This window comes from Bombus fervidus, chromosome 2 (assembly GCF_041682495.2).
Source record: "Bombus fervidus isolate BK054 chromosome 2, iyBomFerv1, whole genome shotgun sequence".
In the NCBI taxonomy this organism is placed as follows: domain Eukaryota; kingdom Metazoa; phylum Arthropoda; class Insecta; order Hymenoptera; family Apidae; genus Bombus; species Bombus fervidus.
In genome coordinates this window covers 6,649,323-6,667,826 of record NC_091518.1, presented here as the reverse complement: position 1 = coordinate 6,667,826, position 18,504 = coordinate 6,649,323, and the positions used below count along the sequence as shown (strand labels likewise).

Genomic DNA, 18,504 nt, shown 5'->3' with positions numbered 1-18,504 from the left:
AATGTGTTATTCTTGAAATCATTTGTTGCATCAAGCAGTCTGTATATTCTTTGTAAATTGTAAAGATTTTAAATATAATTGTCATATGTTATTAAAAATGTAATAATATGTTTTATAATAAAAAGAGGTCACATTTAGAGTTTATCTTCAATTTTATTTGTAATTAGACTTCAAATAAGTAGTAATTCCGAAGTATTCGTAATAATTTTATCGCCCATTATCGTTTATCCTCGATCGTAATATTCCATCTCGTTGCCACGAGGCACGCTAAAAGCAAGATGAAAGGCAATTGAGGAGAAAGCGACAGGAGAAAAAGGTTTCGAAGGTAGCGAATAATAAAGATAGAAAGAAAAGAGAAAAGGCTTCTGGGTGGCTATGATTGAACCGAATCGTCTTCTGTGTTTAAAAGTAACTTTAATTTCTTCGACCGCGACAATTTGTACGATTTAAATTTGCGTTCGTAGTTGCTCTGCCATTTTCCTTTTCACTTCTCTCAACTAGTATTTTCAATTACACACAACATTGCGACATGCTGAGACATCAATTAGCTTGAAACAAAGATTTCTTAATCTTTGAAATTATGGTGACCACCTGTTTTAATTATCTTCGTCCTAAGTGTTGTGGCTGCGCTCTTTTCTTTCTACATCAAACATACTAATCTCAATAGTTCGCTTGTGGCCGAAAATTAACTGGTATCGAATAGTATTATAGCTGTGCTGTATAAAGTTTGTAACGAGATTGTGTTTCGCTTCAATTTTTGGAGAAAGAGTATCTTCTTTTGTAATATACAATTTCCTTATCGTAAGGAGAATTAGTTGAAATGAAATATATTTGGAAAGTAATTTTGGTTTCAATTGCTATAGAATCTATACGTTGATTTAGAAGCGCAATGTTTAGTTAACTTACCTACGAATGTAAAAATTTGTAAAGAATAGTTTTAAGAATCTAAAAGTTTTAATTTTCTATATACGTAATTCTATTAACCCATTAAAATAATTAGTATTTAAGATAATGTTATTAAGATGTTTAATAATATTATCTTAGAGGTTTTGATTTTAGAGGCAACTTCCTGTTATTTTCAATAAAAGAAATGAAACGGGACACGCTAATAATTGCTTTACATCTAAATGAAATTTATGCTTTATATATCAATGAAGAAGTTTCATCTATTACATTAATTCAAAATTCTCCCAACTACTTATGTATAAACATGCATCGACGTGTATATTGCTGTTGCTCTGAGCACTCATTCGCAAGGAACTTCTTTTTCTATATATAATTATACGCTTATATTTCAAGTGGCTCTCTTCCAACTGATAATCTTGCCGTGTCAGCCGCGTATTTCAATTCCATGTTGCATTTCTCCCAGCAAAAATTAAAACCTCTTAACTCCTGTACCGTTAAGGTGGAAGATAATTACGAGTGGGACACCAAAAGAAAAAGGAAAAATCGAGATGTCGCGCCACTTGGTGTAGCGATAATCCAAGATACGTAAATTATTTACATTACTTTTACTAAAAATATATATTAATCTATCTTCAAAGAACAAGTCCATACGTTGGATAACAAATTGTCATAGTAAACTCATTTATCGCTCATAACATCTTGTTTTCCTATCGAACTGTGTGTATTCTTTGTGATGAATGAGTATTTTATGTTATTCATTTATAGCTTTTTTTATTTATTTTAAACTTCTTAAAGAATTTTAGAGAATTTTAGACTTTTTTATCTAATTATTGATATGATATGAAACATGCAAAGAAACAAATTATATGCATAAAATTTGTGGAATGTTCTTAATTACGCTATTAGTTATCTATGTGTCTATTTATTTTGTGTCATATTCAGTTTATTTATTGACTTCTATCTTTATTAAATTTTAAACCTAGACTTTATTGAAATACTACTATCTAAATTTGTTACTGGTATTACTTGTTATCATTATGTTACATCATCTTTTACTGTTAAAATGATTACTTCGAATTCAATCGTAATTAAGTCATGAATATTTAGACTTTACAAAATTACGAACGATTATTTATTATAATCCTTATATCTGTCAAATTGCAAAAACCTTTTTTATGAAAACTAACAAATAATAAAAAATAAGCAAATATACAAATATGAAATATTAATTATAACGCAGATTATAAAATTACAGCGAATTTTACTTTATCTTTTACTCAATTTTAGTTTAGTAATTTTCTTTATGGAAAATTTATTACAATATCATTATGGAAGACAAGAATATTATAAAATTATATTTGTTTATGCCTCAAATCCTGTCCTTTGCCAAATTTCATATTTATAAATATCTATTTAATAAACATCTTTAAATCCAGATATTTGTTAATATTTTATTTTATTTTTTGCCTCTTATTTTTTGGTTCATTAACTGTTAATATGAAGGAACTTGGAACTTTACTGGAATTTGGATGCTTTATTTCCGATTGTGCGTGTTGATAATATAATCTTAGTTTGCAAGAAGCGACCAATGAAGGAATTATGTTGTCCAAACTTTCTTTTCGAGTTACAAAAATTCTGCCGACAGTGATTAATTGCTCTTGAGTAGACATCCGGAAGAGTGTGTCTAATAAGGGAACACATTATGGAGCTAATGACTGAAATATTTAAAAAAGATTCCAATCATGCTTTTATTGAAAGTGATGTAATTAAAAATATAATGTATAATAAAACACGTTAAATTTAGCATCATTTGAAATAATTAGAAAGGAGAAATTATATTTTGATTAGATCTGATTTTTAATAATTTTTTTATAATCTTTTAAATATCATTAAAACTTATTTAACGACCATTATATGTTAATAATTGCAATGATATCTTTATAATACAAGTTTATGATAAAATTCTTCATTTGCATTAAAATAGCAATACAAATTGTAAAATGTAATAAAAATTTCTTATAAAGATTAGAATTAAATACTAAAATTTTATATAGGTTCGTATATAAAGCCTTATCTAACATAGCTTTAAAGTACACCAAAAAATAGAGTGACGTAAATAATAAGATACTTTTATTCTTGACTACCATGTTTCAAAATAGTAATTATACATATTCGCAATACATTAAATGAACATGATACAAAATAATGGAAATATATTAAATATTAACTTAAACGATGTCCTCGCAAATGCTAATTGATAATCATTATGAAGAGTACAACGCGGCATGCGGCATGTCGAACACAAAAGTTCATATCTCCATAATAGATGGTGTGAAAGATACAAGTCTATAGTGTTCGAAAATGCTTCACCATTAGTTACAGCAATATATAGTAAAATTGTAGATTCCCATTAAAAAATTTTAACATGATTGTTACAGGCTCCAAACTATTGCAGGGTCAAATAAACGAGAGTATGGGTATTTCCACCTTGATATAAGATATTTGTTTGAAACATTTTTTCGTATCATTCATACATTTCGGGATATATATATAGACTTTTCTAAATTTATAGATAAATTTCTTTTTTTCAGAATAATATACATTTAAAGTTCGTATAAAATAAGTATTAAATTCGTTTAATTGCTCAAACATTTTTCATCTCTTTGTTTAAGAACACACCATCAATCTAGTCGGTATAAATTTAGACTATATTTCATGCAAGACTCATTTCCCGCACACTTCCGCCCTCCTGTCGAATTTCTCATCACAGTTCCATTTCATCATCATCTTACACAATTCTGATGAATAATAACACAAAGGAAAATTATCTTCTACACTCGAGGAACTTTGTTTCTAATCAATCTCACGTCGCCGTCAAAATCCCTTTGCCGCTACAAAATACTTTCTGCTCTAAATCTCTTGGTTTTCAGCTTCGCTCATCAAAACAGTACTGCTTAGTTAACTGGCCGTAAGATTTATGGCGAAAAGTTTTTTAAAGCAACACATCTGCTTCCCTAAATTTATTACGCCTAAGTTATAAGCGACGATTATTGGAAGAATGATTGCAAGGTCATAGCAGTGTTGAACTTTAACAAGGAGATATTTTAAGAAATATGCTTATAAATACATCATTTCATGTAACAAACAGTTTCCTCGCCATGAGAGAAAAAAATAGAAAGATGTGTCCAACTCTAAACTATTTTAAAAGTTTGATTGAAATATTATTACAAAAGTAAACTTCCTATATTTGAGAAATAATCTTTCAAAATGTAAGTCTTGAGCTTAAATCTAGGGTCTAAATTGAAGTATAATATCTTAAATTAAATGAGGCATTTTTTCATTCTGAAAAAATTTAGCTTCATTGATTTAACTTAAAGAAAATATATAATTACCTAAAGATAAAATTGTAAAAATTGTTATTTTTAAACAAAAAGCGTTAAAAAGGAAATCGGTGACTGTTAAAAAAAAAAAAAAGAAAAAGAATATTATTACTAGACTGCGGATATTTATACTTTACATGTTTATGAACACAAATAAAGAGGTAGATTTGATACAAAGATTTGTTCTATTTATATGTATACAAATATTTCTATTACCTATAACAAGTACTATATTTTGAATATTTTATATATTTTGCACCTTCAAATTTTCTATAAATGCATATGCATACATGTTATCATACTTTAACAAAATACTGAACTGTGTAATGTAGTTTTACTTTCATGTATCTTGTATATAAGTCGTATATCAAGCGTAATATAAATAGAAATAAAATATAAAGTATAAGATATATAAATGTTTAAATTTAAAAATGTTACTATACATTGCTTACAAAAAATGTGCAATGGCTAGCATATAATCGGGTCCAATTCGCGAGGTCGACGATGTGTTAAATAACTGCATTCATAACTACGTCTAAATAACGTCTCCGTGTATTGTTCAATCATTTTCGTCCTTGGCAGAACAATGGATGAATGTTTTTAGATCTCAAGACGGGATCTTTGTCCTTTTCTTACTCTTTTATTCTGGCATTCTAGTCTTTTCCCCTTCTCTTTTTTACTTTCCTCTCGTCAGTATTATCTCTGTGTAATGAATATACACATACAATCACTGGTTTAGCTGAGCCACAGGAAACAAACTCTGGGGATTCCCCTTTTAATAACCTTAAATAAACAAAACTCACAGTGGTTTGCGATAAACTAATTCCACGTTTCTCGTTTATTTCAAGATATATACATAGAGCCATCCATTGGTAAACAGAATTTTGTTTGATTACATGGGATAAACTTTATGAATTGATAATCGTTATAAATAGGTTGTTTCCTACTCGGCGTAGTAATATACTGTATTAACAAATAGATTGCAGATGTTTACATACTTATAGGACATTTAAATATGCAAATATACATCTGCGAAAATATGTGTTAGTACCAAATATGCAAAATAAAATGCTTGTTATAATATTTATTTACAAACATTCCCAGTATACTAATAGAACAAAATGAGATGATTGAAAAATACAAACATGTGTAGAAGACTAAATATAAATGTTCCAATAAGACATAGTCGATGGAAATGATATAGTGAGGCTAAAAATTAGACATTACGCTGCGGCTTCAATGGGTGTATTTTCAGAACTTGCTTTCAAAATTGTAATTTATATCATTTCCTCGTTCTTCTTCCTACTCTACTATACTGTTACTACTTTTTTCTACTGTATTTTATATAATACATTTTATATAATACATTTAATACTACAATATATTTCTATTATAAACGTCAACTGTCTGAGAAAAATTTGAGGTTAGCTTTTTTTAAAACTAAGCATGTTAGTTATACATATATTAATGCATTTTACAGCTTGGAATTAAATATAAATTAATCTTGAAACACATTTGTAACACATTTGTAATGATGGTAATGAACGTATTAAATATAAAAAAGGAAAAACAATATTGAATTGATATTCGCTTGAATAAAATATCAAATCCCTACACTGCCAAACCATGAAAGGAAGCGGCAATCGGAACAAAGTGTGAAACATGTTGTTTTAGATCTCTAAGTAATTGGGAACATTTTACGTTTTTATTTAATGTAAAATTTCAGCAAAGTATAATATTCTGTTAAAAAATTGAACTTATTACCCTTAGACAAAGCATGCAGGACAAATAAAAACAAACAAGGAAAGCAATAACAGTATTGTAATAATTGGTTTGTTGGGCATTACATATCTCTGAAATTACTATCTCAAAAATATAAACTTTATCGTCTAACCGATTTTCTAACTATACGTATCTCTTCCATTGGCTATATGCATATTCTTAGACATCCACCCGATTGACGAAAACTCTACCAAAAAAATTCCCCTTGGTAAAATAATCGATCTTTGTGACCTTCGACGCAGTATGTATTGTACTGAGGAAGGCATTCTATGGCATTCTTAAGAGTTAATCATTATGCTTTTTAAGGTAAGTACCATAACATATAAGAAGAAATAGAACGATCTTTAAGAATCCTCAATTAGGATGTTATTTACTATATGTATATAAAAATTAGTAATCTCTATTATTTTAAAGAACATCATTTAGCGGTCGAGTTTTCGCTTCATGTAAAAGACGATACTTACATGACCTATCTGTGATTTTTCGGATTTTAATCGTGTTTCTAATAAGAATGTTTACGAACGTACTATTAAAAACACGATCGATATACTACAAATATGTTATCTAATAAACATCGTGAAAGTTTAAAATCTAAAATGGTATTTACAGTTAATTGTTAATGGATTTTATAAAGGAAGATGTATATTTTGTAATAAAAAGATTAAAACCATTTGATAACATTTATAATTTTATGCACTCAATTTTTAAATGCATTCATTTTGTTTTTATAAGTGAAATTATCTAGTAGTTGATCTCCTATAGCTCTCATTTAATCAAAAATTGCTCTATTACATATATTATTATATATATAGTGTTATATCACATCGCGTTATGTAGTTTTTAAGTAATTTAGGTGAACCAACAAAAATCAAGTACTTTTGCCAGTCTGCTATAAATTCATAATCGATTAATATTCGTAGTAATAAACTTTTATACTTTTGAATATAAAATATATACCTTCTTTTCCCTCTTTCAATAAATACAATTTAAGTATTGGAGCTGCCTCCTTATTGTTGTTTGCAACGCACACTCTTCAATCGTCTATAAACTATACAAGGCATCTCGTAACAGATAAAAAAGGATATACTAATTCGAATAATTAAGTACTAGTCATTATTGGTCTCTATAGTATCGCGTAACATTTTCGCAGAGTCAGATTGCGGTTTTAGAGTAGTTGCGTCGTACCGTCGTAGAAGGCATTCCTGGCGTCGATGACAAAACGTCTCCACAATTACTTGAAATTGCCAGTGACCCCAGAGCGGGCTTCGCGAATCTGACGTCACTATCCGGAAGTGTATACGCGCGAATTCGCGTGAGGGCCGCCACGTCGCTAGCCAACAGGCAGTCGGGCCAGCGTTAAGTTTAGCCACTTCGACCTGGCAGCGACAGTATGTCAAGATCACTTGATCCCTCTGCGCCTTCACCTCGAACGCGTCGAGAGCCAATTGTTGCTTCTCTTTCTACCGGCCAGTAGGAGAGATTCAGCCCCCGAGCGTACAAAGCGGAGAATTTCAACTAAAGCGACCCGAGGATAGAAGCGACAAGAGGAGAACCCTACCCAAGAGAAGAGGTACCGTGGAGCGCACGGCTTCTTCGAGAGGCAATCGAGTGTCCCGAAATTGATAGCTGGCATTCGTGTGCTCCGACGAATGTGATCTCGTTACCCGGTATGAAACCGATCGAAACACAAGTCATAAGAAAGGTCATGGTGTCTGGTATACGCACGATCATTGTCATCTCTGGCACGAAGTTCGTGAAATTGCCGAAATTAAGTGGTGGTTGAATCTGTGAAACAGATTCTTTGGCACAAGAGGGGTAACAAGTTTCTTATTTGTTTATGTTGTGAGGGAAGAACTTTTTGGATTTTTGCTAATCGTTGATTTCGAGAAGTGATTAATGGAAAGTAATGTACAAATATATGTAATGTGTTTGATGGTTTAATATGTTCGAGTAATACGTTATAGTAAATGATTAGAGTGCGGATATTTATACATTTATGGAAAATTTTAATATGCAAAATTTTACATCATGAGATAATGTATAAAAATAAATAAAATATCTAAAGTAAGTGCTCGTTGTAATATTTGGTAAGTAAAATAAATTTCTGCTTGAGCTGGATTTTGTAATTGTACTTGTAAAAATATTAATTTGCACAAACATTTGCAGTCTATAAATGATATTTTATATAATTGATAATCAAAAGTGTTAAATAGCACTTTATAAATGATATTCGAAGTTATATCAGAATAAATTCGTAATGAATAAAATGTTTCATATTATTTTCAACTAATTTATTTTAGCTATTACCAGCTCATGATTATTCATTCATTATAACAACGCAGAGAAAGTCTCGGACGCAAATATATAATTTTTTTAATTATAGATAAAATCTTAAAATTTCCCGATAAAATAGACATTCAGTATATTATACATGTCTAATATTTATTCAAAATTTTTTATTCTGATAGAAACGAGCAGAGCTTGTTGCAATTTCCAAAACGTTTCTATTAAATTTTTATGAATTTCCAAACTCATTCGGTCTTATTTTATTTGTAATATAATAATTGTAATTATTATATAATATTATTACATTATTAATTAAATTATACAATAATTATTAATATTAGATTAAAAATAAAACTTATGATCAATTAGAAGCTTTGAATTTTTTGCACATAATAATTACTGATATTATTTAAAATAGTTTTATAGATTTTATAAATCTAAGTAGATTAATTTTATGTTAGATAAATGAAATAATAAAATTATGGACTAAACATCAACATTATTTGTCACATCTTATGTTTATGAAAGTACAATAGTAACATAATTTTTATAATTACTTATACGCTCTATCTACCCATTTTGTATGTTATACATATATGTTTTCACTTAATGTTATTGATTAAGAGATTTAAACATATTTATTAGTAAAGGTAAATAAAACAACAGCTCCAATCTTATTATAAACATTACGACATGTCGTAAATAATATTTCAATATGTTTAAAATCTTTAATAATCTGATATTTCAATAATCATAGTAATTATATCATATTTCAATAAAATATATATTTATCTTAGATTAAACATAATATTCTAATATTCACAAAATAAGTTTATCTTAATTTATTATTATTAATTTTGCTTTTAGTGAATTATACACACGCGCGCACGCCTGCACGTATATTTTATATACATGTAATATTATCTCGGTTTGAGTTTATACATCGTAACTTACAACGTTTATGCCTAAAAGAACAGTCTCTCGTATTGCAACGAATATCCCCTATTTTTGCTCGCAAGGTTGTTCGCCCGTTTAATAACTAATCACAACGGCCACAGAATAGCCAATTAACTTTTAATTACCACTACAATCGAGTGTTATAGGACGTGCAAACGCGATAATCGATCCCTTTGCGAGCTTTATAAAACTCGCCTACCTCCAACATGTTAATCAATCTTTTCAAGCATAAAAATCAATATACTTGTAGATAAATCTTTCTACAAACCCATTAGCTAATTTATTATCCTTTCATTCAAGTCATAATCTAACTCATACCTAAATAAAGAAAGAGAAAAGAAACAATAGAAAACAGAGAAGAAAAAAGATATGTGAAAAATATATTATTTTGCGTCCGATCAAAATTCAGTGACGCTGTCGTATGATATCGCAGTCATTAAACCGATCAAGCCTGAGGTTCTTCAGAAATAGCCGAAATGCTCCTTTGACGTGACACGAATACCTAATAAGAATTTTCATCGGATGCAAAGTGCTCAACTGCTCACACGTTTCGTTCGCGCGGATACAGAATTCTCGAAGCGGAAGAGAACAGCGTAATACGGTCTCTGGAAGACAGAAACGCTTAAACCGTTCTTTTCTCGCGAACCGGGAAATCGTAGTAAAAATACGAAAATGTCCTCGTTTCCAACTCGGTTCACCGCGTTTGTTGGAGCGATAGCGTACCATGTGAATCGAACTATCTCATGTATCTCCAGTGCAGAATTGAGTAAGATTTTATTTCGATAACAGATAACGAATAAAAATAAGGAACGAAATTTTATTCGCAGTAATGAATAAATATCTAATCGAATAAAAGACCATATATGACAAATTTATCTAAATAGATATTATTCAAATAACTTACATATTCGTATTAGAATTTATTTAGATAAAAATTTTAATATACCATATCACAAGTTTTATTGTTCAATCGTCGTTCTGTCTTTTCAAATCTTAAAATAGAAAGTTCATTGCTCTCTGATTAATGAATGGTAAGGAATGATAAGTGCATAGGTAGTGGAAGTAAGTATCAATCAAAGAATTAGTACCAATATTATACACTTAAATTCTATTTACTATATATCTTTATAGCACATAGGTTATTTAGTATCTAAATAATTAACATCAATATTTTTGTGCAAACAAGCTGAATGTAACAGAATTTCATTGATACCTATTTCTATTACGTGTCCACTTATTTTTGTCTCCGATTATTATGTACTAACTGTATCCGTATACAGATACTCGTAAAAACGAACAGCAATACAAAGAAAACAAATATGTTATAAATATATTATTCTTCGAATATCACTATTCGAATAAATAATAGTGAATTGTGTGGATAAATCGTTGTTACAATGTCCGTTACAAATGATAAGTTTTTATTACGAAAAATAATTGTCTTAGGTAAATAATTGTTGGAAATAATACGAATAATACACAACTCTGCTCTACTCTCTCTGGAGAGAACAAGAATGAAAGAGTGAAAAAGAAAGAGATAGAGGAAGAGGACGTCGATCGTTTTGCAGATATTTGAATAAAAAAAGAAATATAACGAAGAACATATTCGTTTGATTGTAGGAGGATGCAGCCAGGAGTGACGGTGGTTCTGGCCACGGTCTGGCTGGCGGTGTACGTGAATGTGGTGGGGACAGTTAGCCACTATCCCTCCCGCCTTACCCTCGATCAATACACCCCTTTACCCCCGCAGTACCAGCAACACGGAGTTTATCGAAGAGTCGAGGGCCAACCGGACTGGAAGGATCAGAATCCTGGCGAGAATCAGTCGTTCGACCTTTCGATCGGCCCGCGAAGGTTGATCTCGGCAAACACCTCTAATGGTACGTCTGGCATTCGTTACATCAGCAATTTAATTCTGTCACTGTCTGGGCTTTTTCCCTCTCTCTTCGCTCCCCGCATGGCAGAAACAGAGCAGTGACCTTGACGCCAGGGGAATATGTCGTTCTGGTTAACATGCTCGTTTCTGATATAACGGCCCCTGAGAATCAAACGTCAGGGACGCATAATGAAGTTCTCTTACGGTATGATTCAGATAAGCGCGATGCAAGTTAATCAGAACCTCGATTACTTGATACCGTCCATTGCTGGAATAAACGTCGAGCCTCTTTGCCGCAACATTATGTTGTGCGTCGTCTAATTTATTTCGATAATTTCGATTTTAATTGGGTATTACTAAGATCGTTGTCTCGTGGATATGGATTTTATAGAAACGTCGTTTTCTTTTTATTTCTTTTTTTTTTTTTTTTTTTTCTTACTACGACAGTTGAGGAGTATTTGATACCTGTAGATTGAACAAGTAATTATCTTAAGACTTTAATGTTTTGTAATTTTATGTTTTTAAGAATGTATTCGCAATTAAAAAATATTATGATTACTAAACATTATAATTACACTACAAATATCTATGTAAATTCATATCTTTTGGATACACCTAAGGAAATGAAAGCTATAAATATTTAGGTATGTTTTCATCTTTTAAATATGAGCAGCAATAAATCTTAGATATTTTCTATAGTTTTGTATATTATTGCATTATATATATTTTTGTACATTTAAATTTCCCATAATTGTATAAACACCAGTAATCTGACTGATAATGATTTATCTTCATTATTACGTATCTTATAAATTATGCGCATTGCGTGCATTTTTGTACTTCTAAATTCCTTATGCATGCAAAAACATTTACAGTGTCATTATTTTGATTTAATTTTTAAATGTGCGCGTTTGGATATTTTTATGTATGATATTTGTATAACAAGAGGCGACAGACGAGCTATTCATTTCTCTACTTCGACAAAAAGCTTTCGTATAAACGTCATTCATTAGGAAAAAAAGCATAACTTCCTTAAAATATTTATTATAAATTAATTATTCGTTCTTCAAGATCACAAAAATTTTGTTAGATCTGGTGAAACGAAGTCATGTAGACTTCAGTATTAAGTTTACATTTTTAATTCATTTCTGACATTTTTTGCAGTTTTGTTATTATTGTAGCATCGTGGTAAACCATTTGGGGAAATCCCGATGAACTACAGTTCAGAAAAAAAAGGTGAAAGTGCTGACGGGCCAGAAAGGATGGGAAATCCTGAACGAGCCTCAGAATTATAGTGACTTTAGTTGTTTTAGTTGTATTACATTACTACATTAAGCGCTAATTAAATAATCATCGTTTTCCTGTTTCAATCACTGCAAATACATCAAGTAAATAAAAGTCACTATATTTATTATGTATGTAACGATGTAAACGAAACAATTTCAATCGGTTATTTGTTGAACATTTCCATGGATAAGTCTAACATCAAGTTTCATTAGTATTTTAAATTCATAATAATATATAAAATTAACGCTGTTTAATTTATCTTATTAAACGTGCATTGGAGGCTATATAGCGCAATGAATTAGGTGACTTTTATTTATGAAACTAAAATTTGGACTGAAATTTCTGAAAAAGACCCGTACAAATAGCTTTTCTATAATTTTCTTCTATTTCTAATCAGATAAAAAGTGATTAAAAATATAACTTTCAATGAAAAACGTTCTTATAAATGTCACTGATTTGGAGAGAATTGTAACATTTTTATGATACAGTAGTACTTTACGATTAAACAAAATTTTTCAAGATAATAGTTTAAAAAATGTTTTGTAATTTATTATAGAACGGAATCACTTATTAACATTTCAATATTAAGCCAAAATTTATTTTTAAAAATATTGTAAACTTTTACTTCTGTTAATCTTGTACTAAATCTAGCGATTAATATTTATTATTAAATCAAATTTTTTATTTCTGAATTCTTTTTTTATTTTTACTACTACTAACGTTATTATTACGCTATTATAAAATTTAACGGCTCGTAATAAAACAATCAACAATTATTTTTAAAAATACATCTGCAATGAAATATTTATGGTAAACATTGCGTTAAGCATTCGCTAACCATAAAATACTTTTATTTCATTAATAATCTTGAAACGTGCGCGTAAACTTCATTTATTTTGGAAGTACGTTTACCAACTATGAAATGAATTTTAATGAGAACAGTTTAAAACATGAATATCTGTAGTTATTCTAAACTAACAGTGAAGATAGTGAATATAAAATCTTGAAATGACATGCCATTTAGATTTTCCACAGAGTGATTTAACTTCAAGCCAGGTGTACAGCCGAGTTTACTGCACGTTCGATTTGAAATCTAATTATCACATTATTTATAAATAATAATGCAAAGTAATTATTTAGTGGATTATAATTTCAATCTAACGTTATTTAATCCCTGAAACAACTACTAGAAAACATCTATCTACGTAACTTGAAATATTTTTTAGAATATTATTTTCTATTCTTACTGTGATTAATTAGGTCATTTGACTTAATCTAAAATGATTTGAAACACTCATCTGAACTCATTATCGACTTTAACTTAAAATGTACTTTCAAATTTTAAGCAAGGTTGACATGTTTCACCTAATTAATGGGAAAATTTAATGAAATATTTGGTTTTCTAAAATTATTATTTACATTGCATTTTAAAATTTCTTAAAATATAGTTATAATTACTATTATTATGAACATACTGCATATTAAATATGAATTTTACTCCAAATGTCTTTTAATTTTTGAAATTTGTTATATATTTCTTAATATACATTATATGCATACAGGATGAGTGGAAATAGCAGGGGCAAAAAAATCAATTTTACTATAGGGGGCTTTATTTTCGAGAAAATCGATATTGCAAATTTGTCAAGTATGATTGAATATGACTAATTGTTGAGGTTATTAAATGTATGTGAATACAAAGGAACGCGTGAATAAATTGTAAGGTAGAAAATATATTTTAAATACTGAGGTGTAAATACAAATCGGAATATAATTGAGCTGGTCCAGATCCGCACGTGAACAGTGTTACCCTATGACTGAAAACCCTGAGCCAACGTTGCCTGTGTACTGATTATGGTTTGCCCTCGACCCAGCCATTTGTCTATACGCTGTCGATTGCTTCAGTGCTTGAGAAAACTAGAAGACCAGATGTAGAGTTTTCTTAGAAGTGATGACCACTTCAACACTAATTGACTTATTTTTTCATATACAATCACATCTTATCCGATTGTACTACTATTATCACTCTATCTTGTATAGTGTACAAAGTAGTGAGAAGAAGGTTTAAAACTTTAACGGTAGATAGTATTTTCCAAATAGAAGAAACAGGACGTAATAAACATGTATCTAAAAATTAACATATTCAAAAGTATAAATAATTTGTTTTTCAATTAATTGTCTTCTCGTGCTTTTTAATTAACACGGACAAATTAGGACAGAAAATATGGAATAACACTTATTCCTTCGAATCTGAAGAGTATCATTTAACCCCAAATTTTTAATTTCTTTGTCTTATCACTGTGTATAAAAATAAGATACTTAAGCATTCACATATATAGATATGACTATAGACTATTTTTTATTACTAAAATATAATAGGACTCCAATATTCTTCATTTATTATAATGTTCAAGTTGTGCTTATACTTATAGAAGAATATGAAAAATATGAGAATTTATTTTTCTAAATACATTTCTATTTATTTCTTTATATATTTTTTCTTGAAAAGTCTCAAGTTATTGTTATATATCGCGTTACGTGTCTTTTCCCTTTTAAAGTTACATTTAATTTACAAAATGAGATTCTTACATTTACAAAATTAGCAAGCTATATTAAATAGCATTATAGACCTGTTATTTTAAAATTTAAGGATGCCAAGATTTCCCCATTAACCTGATCACAAGCCAGACCATCCGCGACTAAACGTAACCTCATTTCACAATAACCCTCGTTTACTCATACATTAACATTCCAGGCTCCCAGAGACAATCCCACGGGACCGAATATCTCAAAAATGACTTGCTGCTCCGCCGATCACAGAATAGTGCCGGTAACAATTTTTCACCTTTAGTCGAAGATAAGCAGCCGCGTAATTTTGCTGATCAAGAGTTTACGGATGAGAAAGTTGATAGTAGAGACTCAAAAGATCTCGAATCAGCGCCGCGTGAGCTGTCTCCTCCGTCCGAATTGGAGGACCCTTTTGTAGCCGACGACACGTTCCAAGATCAAGGACCAGGCTCCGTAGAAATATACAAATTGGACGTATTCCGAGTGAAGCCTCTGTTGAGCCCCACGCCTGTCACGAGATTCCCATCGAAAGGGAAAAGCAAAGCACCTAAAAAGACTAGCTACGTGAATTGGAAGTCTAAAACGCCCGAGTACAAAGCTACTAGTTTGAATATGCTTCACAAACAGTCCAACTCGTTCGATGACTTTAGTACAGAGATTCCAGCAAATACGGACCCATTTAGTATAGGAGGAGTGCCAGAATTACAGGTGGGTTGTGAGGGATTGGAGGCACCTGATCACAGCAGGGAAAAAAGATCGATAGACTCCCCCGATAAAGATAAGAATCCAAAGGAGATGGATCCGTGGGCGGATGTAACTCCGATATCCTTGAACCTGGACTATGAGCTGTCTGGCGAGGAAGACTATGAAGAGATGGACGAGCTGCTGAAGCTAAAAAAATTTGAGACTACCACGAAGAGGATCAAACAGAGGAGAGGCGACATGGACGCGACTATTCATTCGGATTTTCACAAGGACAAAGGACGCACCGAGAAATTACCTGTTCGCGGAGACTTGGGCAAGTCTAGCGCGAGCAATGAGTCAACCATCTTGTCGGATGGTCAAAAAAATCGAAAGGCGGAAGAAAAAAAGGTGACTGCCGAGGTTTCGCATTTTAATAAAGGAAAGCGAGACGACTACCGTGTGACGAGGTCCGTCGTTGACGAGACGTTGAGAGATAATCATCGTCGTAAGATATTGTGGTTCGAAGACTCTGACGTTGAACAGTTGGATAACAAAAACGAGAAACGTACTAAACGTCTTTGGGGTTTCGGAGAGAACGAAGGGGTAGCGACTAGCGATGAGCTGCAGACAGAGAATCAGCGACGAAAAATAAGTTATGCGGAAAGAAGAAGAGAAGAGGAGAAGAGGAAACAGGAAGAAGAACGAAGAAAAAGAGCAGAGGAATGGAGAAGACAGCAGGAAGCGCAGAGGCGAAATTATGTCAAGAATCAAACAAATACCGACATCGAAAATATCAGGAACGAATACGAGAAAATGTTGGAGCAGAGAGAGAGAGAAGAAGAAGAAAGGAGGTGGCGATTGCAGCAGTCAAATAGGTGGCATCTGGAAGAAGAACAAAGACGACGTTTACAGGAAGAAGAGTCAAGAAGAAATCGATTGGAGGAGCAACGTCGAATGCAAGAACTAGAAACTCGTAGAAGATACGACGAGTCTCCGACACAGACTCCTACCTACGAGGAGGAAAGAGAAAGAGAACGGCAGCAAGCAGAAGAAATAAGAAGACGAGAAGAAAATCGTCTAAGAGAAGAAGAACGTCAACGAAGATTACAGGAAGAAGAATCACGTAGGAGAGAGCGGAATAGGTGGGTAGAAGAGATGAAGCAAAGACAGCAAGAACAGGATAGAATAAGCTTAGAAGAAAGGAGAAGAGAGTGGACGTTGAAACGCAAACAAGAGGAAGAACAGAGAAAAAGACATCAGCAAGACAGAAACGAACCATCTAATTTGTTGTACTCTCCGCAAAATAGTCCGAACGCAAATAAACTATACAATCTAGAAACAGAAAGACGAATGAGAGAACAACAGGAAAAAAAATATCAGCAAAAATTAGATGGGTATATTCAACGTAATCGACCGATCAACTTAAACAAATCAATAGATCGACAAAGAGAAGAAGCGAACAGATGGAAGCAGGAGGAAGAGCGACGAAGACTCGAAGAAGAACGTAAGTTACAGGATTACATTCGAAGAAATCAACCAGTGCGTGTTCCGGAAGAGAGCGAATCATCTGATAAAAACTGGATGGAGTATAGAAGGAAATTAGAAGAAGCTAAGCAATATAATCGGCGAAGATATCCAGGCCCAGAGACCGGGAGAAGAAATCATGGTCCATCAGCCCCGACAAATATCGATCCACGAGCTTACAATGATGCGAGAAGAACAGCAACTAGAACGATCGAAGAGGAAGAAATCCGCGAGCGACAGAGACAGCAACAAGAGCAACTGAGGAAAGAAGCTTTGAGGCGAGAAGCAGAGGTTAGAAGGATACAGTCGAGAAAATACGAGGAGGAACGAAGGAGGAAAGAAGCAACGATGTTAGAAGCGGAGAGAAATGCGAAAGAGCTGCGAGAAGCGGAGATCAGAAGAAATCAAGCTGAAAGGACGAGACCAAGCCACCAGGCTCGTAGGCGATTCGACGGGCATAGAAGTAGACACGACACGAGTCTTATTCCAGCCAATTTACTTTTGAATGAGCCCAGGAGAGCTATGGAGAGACAAAGACAGGAGCAAGAGAAAAGGCAACTGGAAGCTGAAAGGCGAAGGTAAGAGGATATTAAGTAATGAAATGAACGAAGAGAAAGATAGTCAGAAATTTAGCGATTAGACATTAGATTATAATATGACGAATTGGTAAATTGTTTTAATTCAACAAGTTTATTTATTAGGACATCCGATCTCTTTTATAAGAATTATTTTATTAAGTATAATCACATTAGTGAATTTAGTATGCGATAATATTATTAGAAATATTTTTGATTTCGCTGGACTTTTATGATTTTTGTTTTTGATTTTGATTAAAATCTTTAACTATTATAATCATTCCGTTCAGAGAAATAACTAAGATAATCAAGTAAATCTTTGAGAAACAATTTTAAATATTGATACTAGAAATCTGACAATAAATGGAATTAATAAGTATGTGAAATAAACTCAAGTCAAAATTACACAACATCAGAAAAAATTAGAAATATGGAACAACATATTTAGATAAAGATAAATTCGCAAAAGTTAAAAATTCTCTTCTAGACTTTTATCATAGATATAGAAATTTATATTATATATATAGAGTTAAGGGTTCATATATATAAAATCTCTTTTAGAATTTTTAAAAATTCGAAATAAATTATTTTGTAGCTTCGATCTTTCATGATATTCACATGTAGTGCAGAAAATAAGATACGTCCTAATTTATTGTCTTTATAAACGTCACATTTTGAG

General features: G+C 31.4%; 2 protein-coding genes across 5 annotated transcripts in view; one reads left to right on the top strand and one right to left on the bottom strand.

Moving 5' to 3' along the window:
- LOC139993268 (uncharacterized) overlaps window positions 1-18,504 on the bottom strand; it is a 340,358-nt gene that overhangs the window by 204,997 nt on the left and 116,857 nt on the right. The gene's annotated exons all lie outside the window — the stretch shown is intronic.
- Window positions 1-18,504, top strand: part of LOC139993102 (uncharacterized) — a 142,347-nt gene that overhangs the window by 111,023 nt on the left and 12,820 nt on the right. Inside the window, exons 1-3 of one of the 2 annotated variants that reach the window (XM_072014535.1) lie at window positions 7,455-7,735; window positions 10,932-11,191; window positions 15,230-17,828. In XM_072014535.1, coding sequence (XP_071870636.1) covers window positions 10,936-11,191; window positions 15,230-17,828 — 2,855 coding nt within the window. In that variant the 5' untranslated portion in view covers window positions 7,455-7,735; window positions 10,932-10,935. Of the gene's footprint in view, window positions 1-7,454; window positions 7,736-10,931; window positions 11,192-15,229; window positions 17,829-18,504 lie in introns of those variants that run through there. The other variant, XM_072014527.1, reaches the window with a different exon arrangement.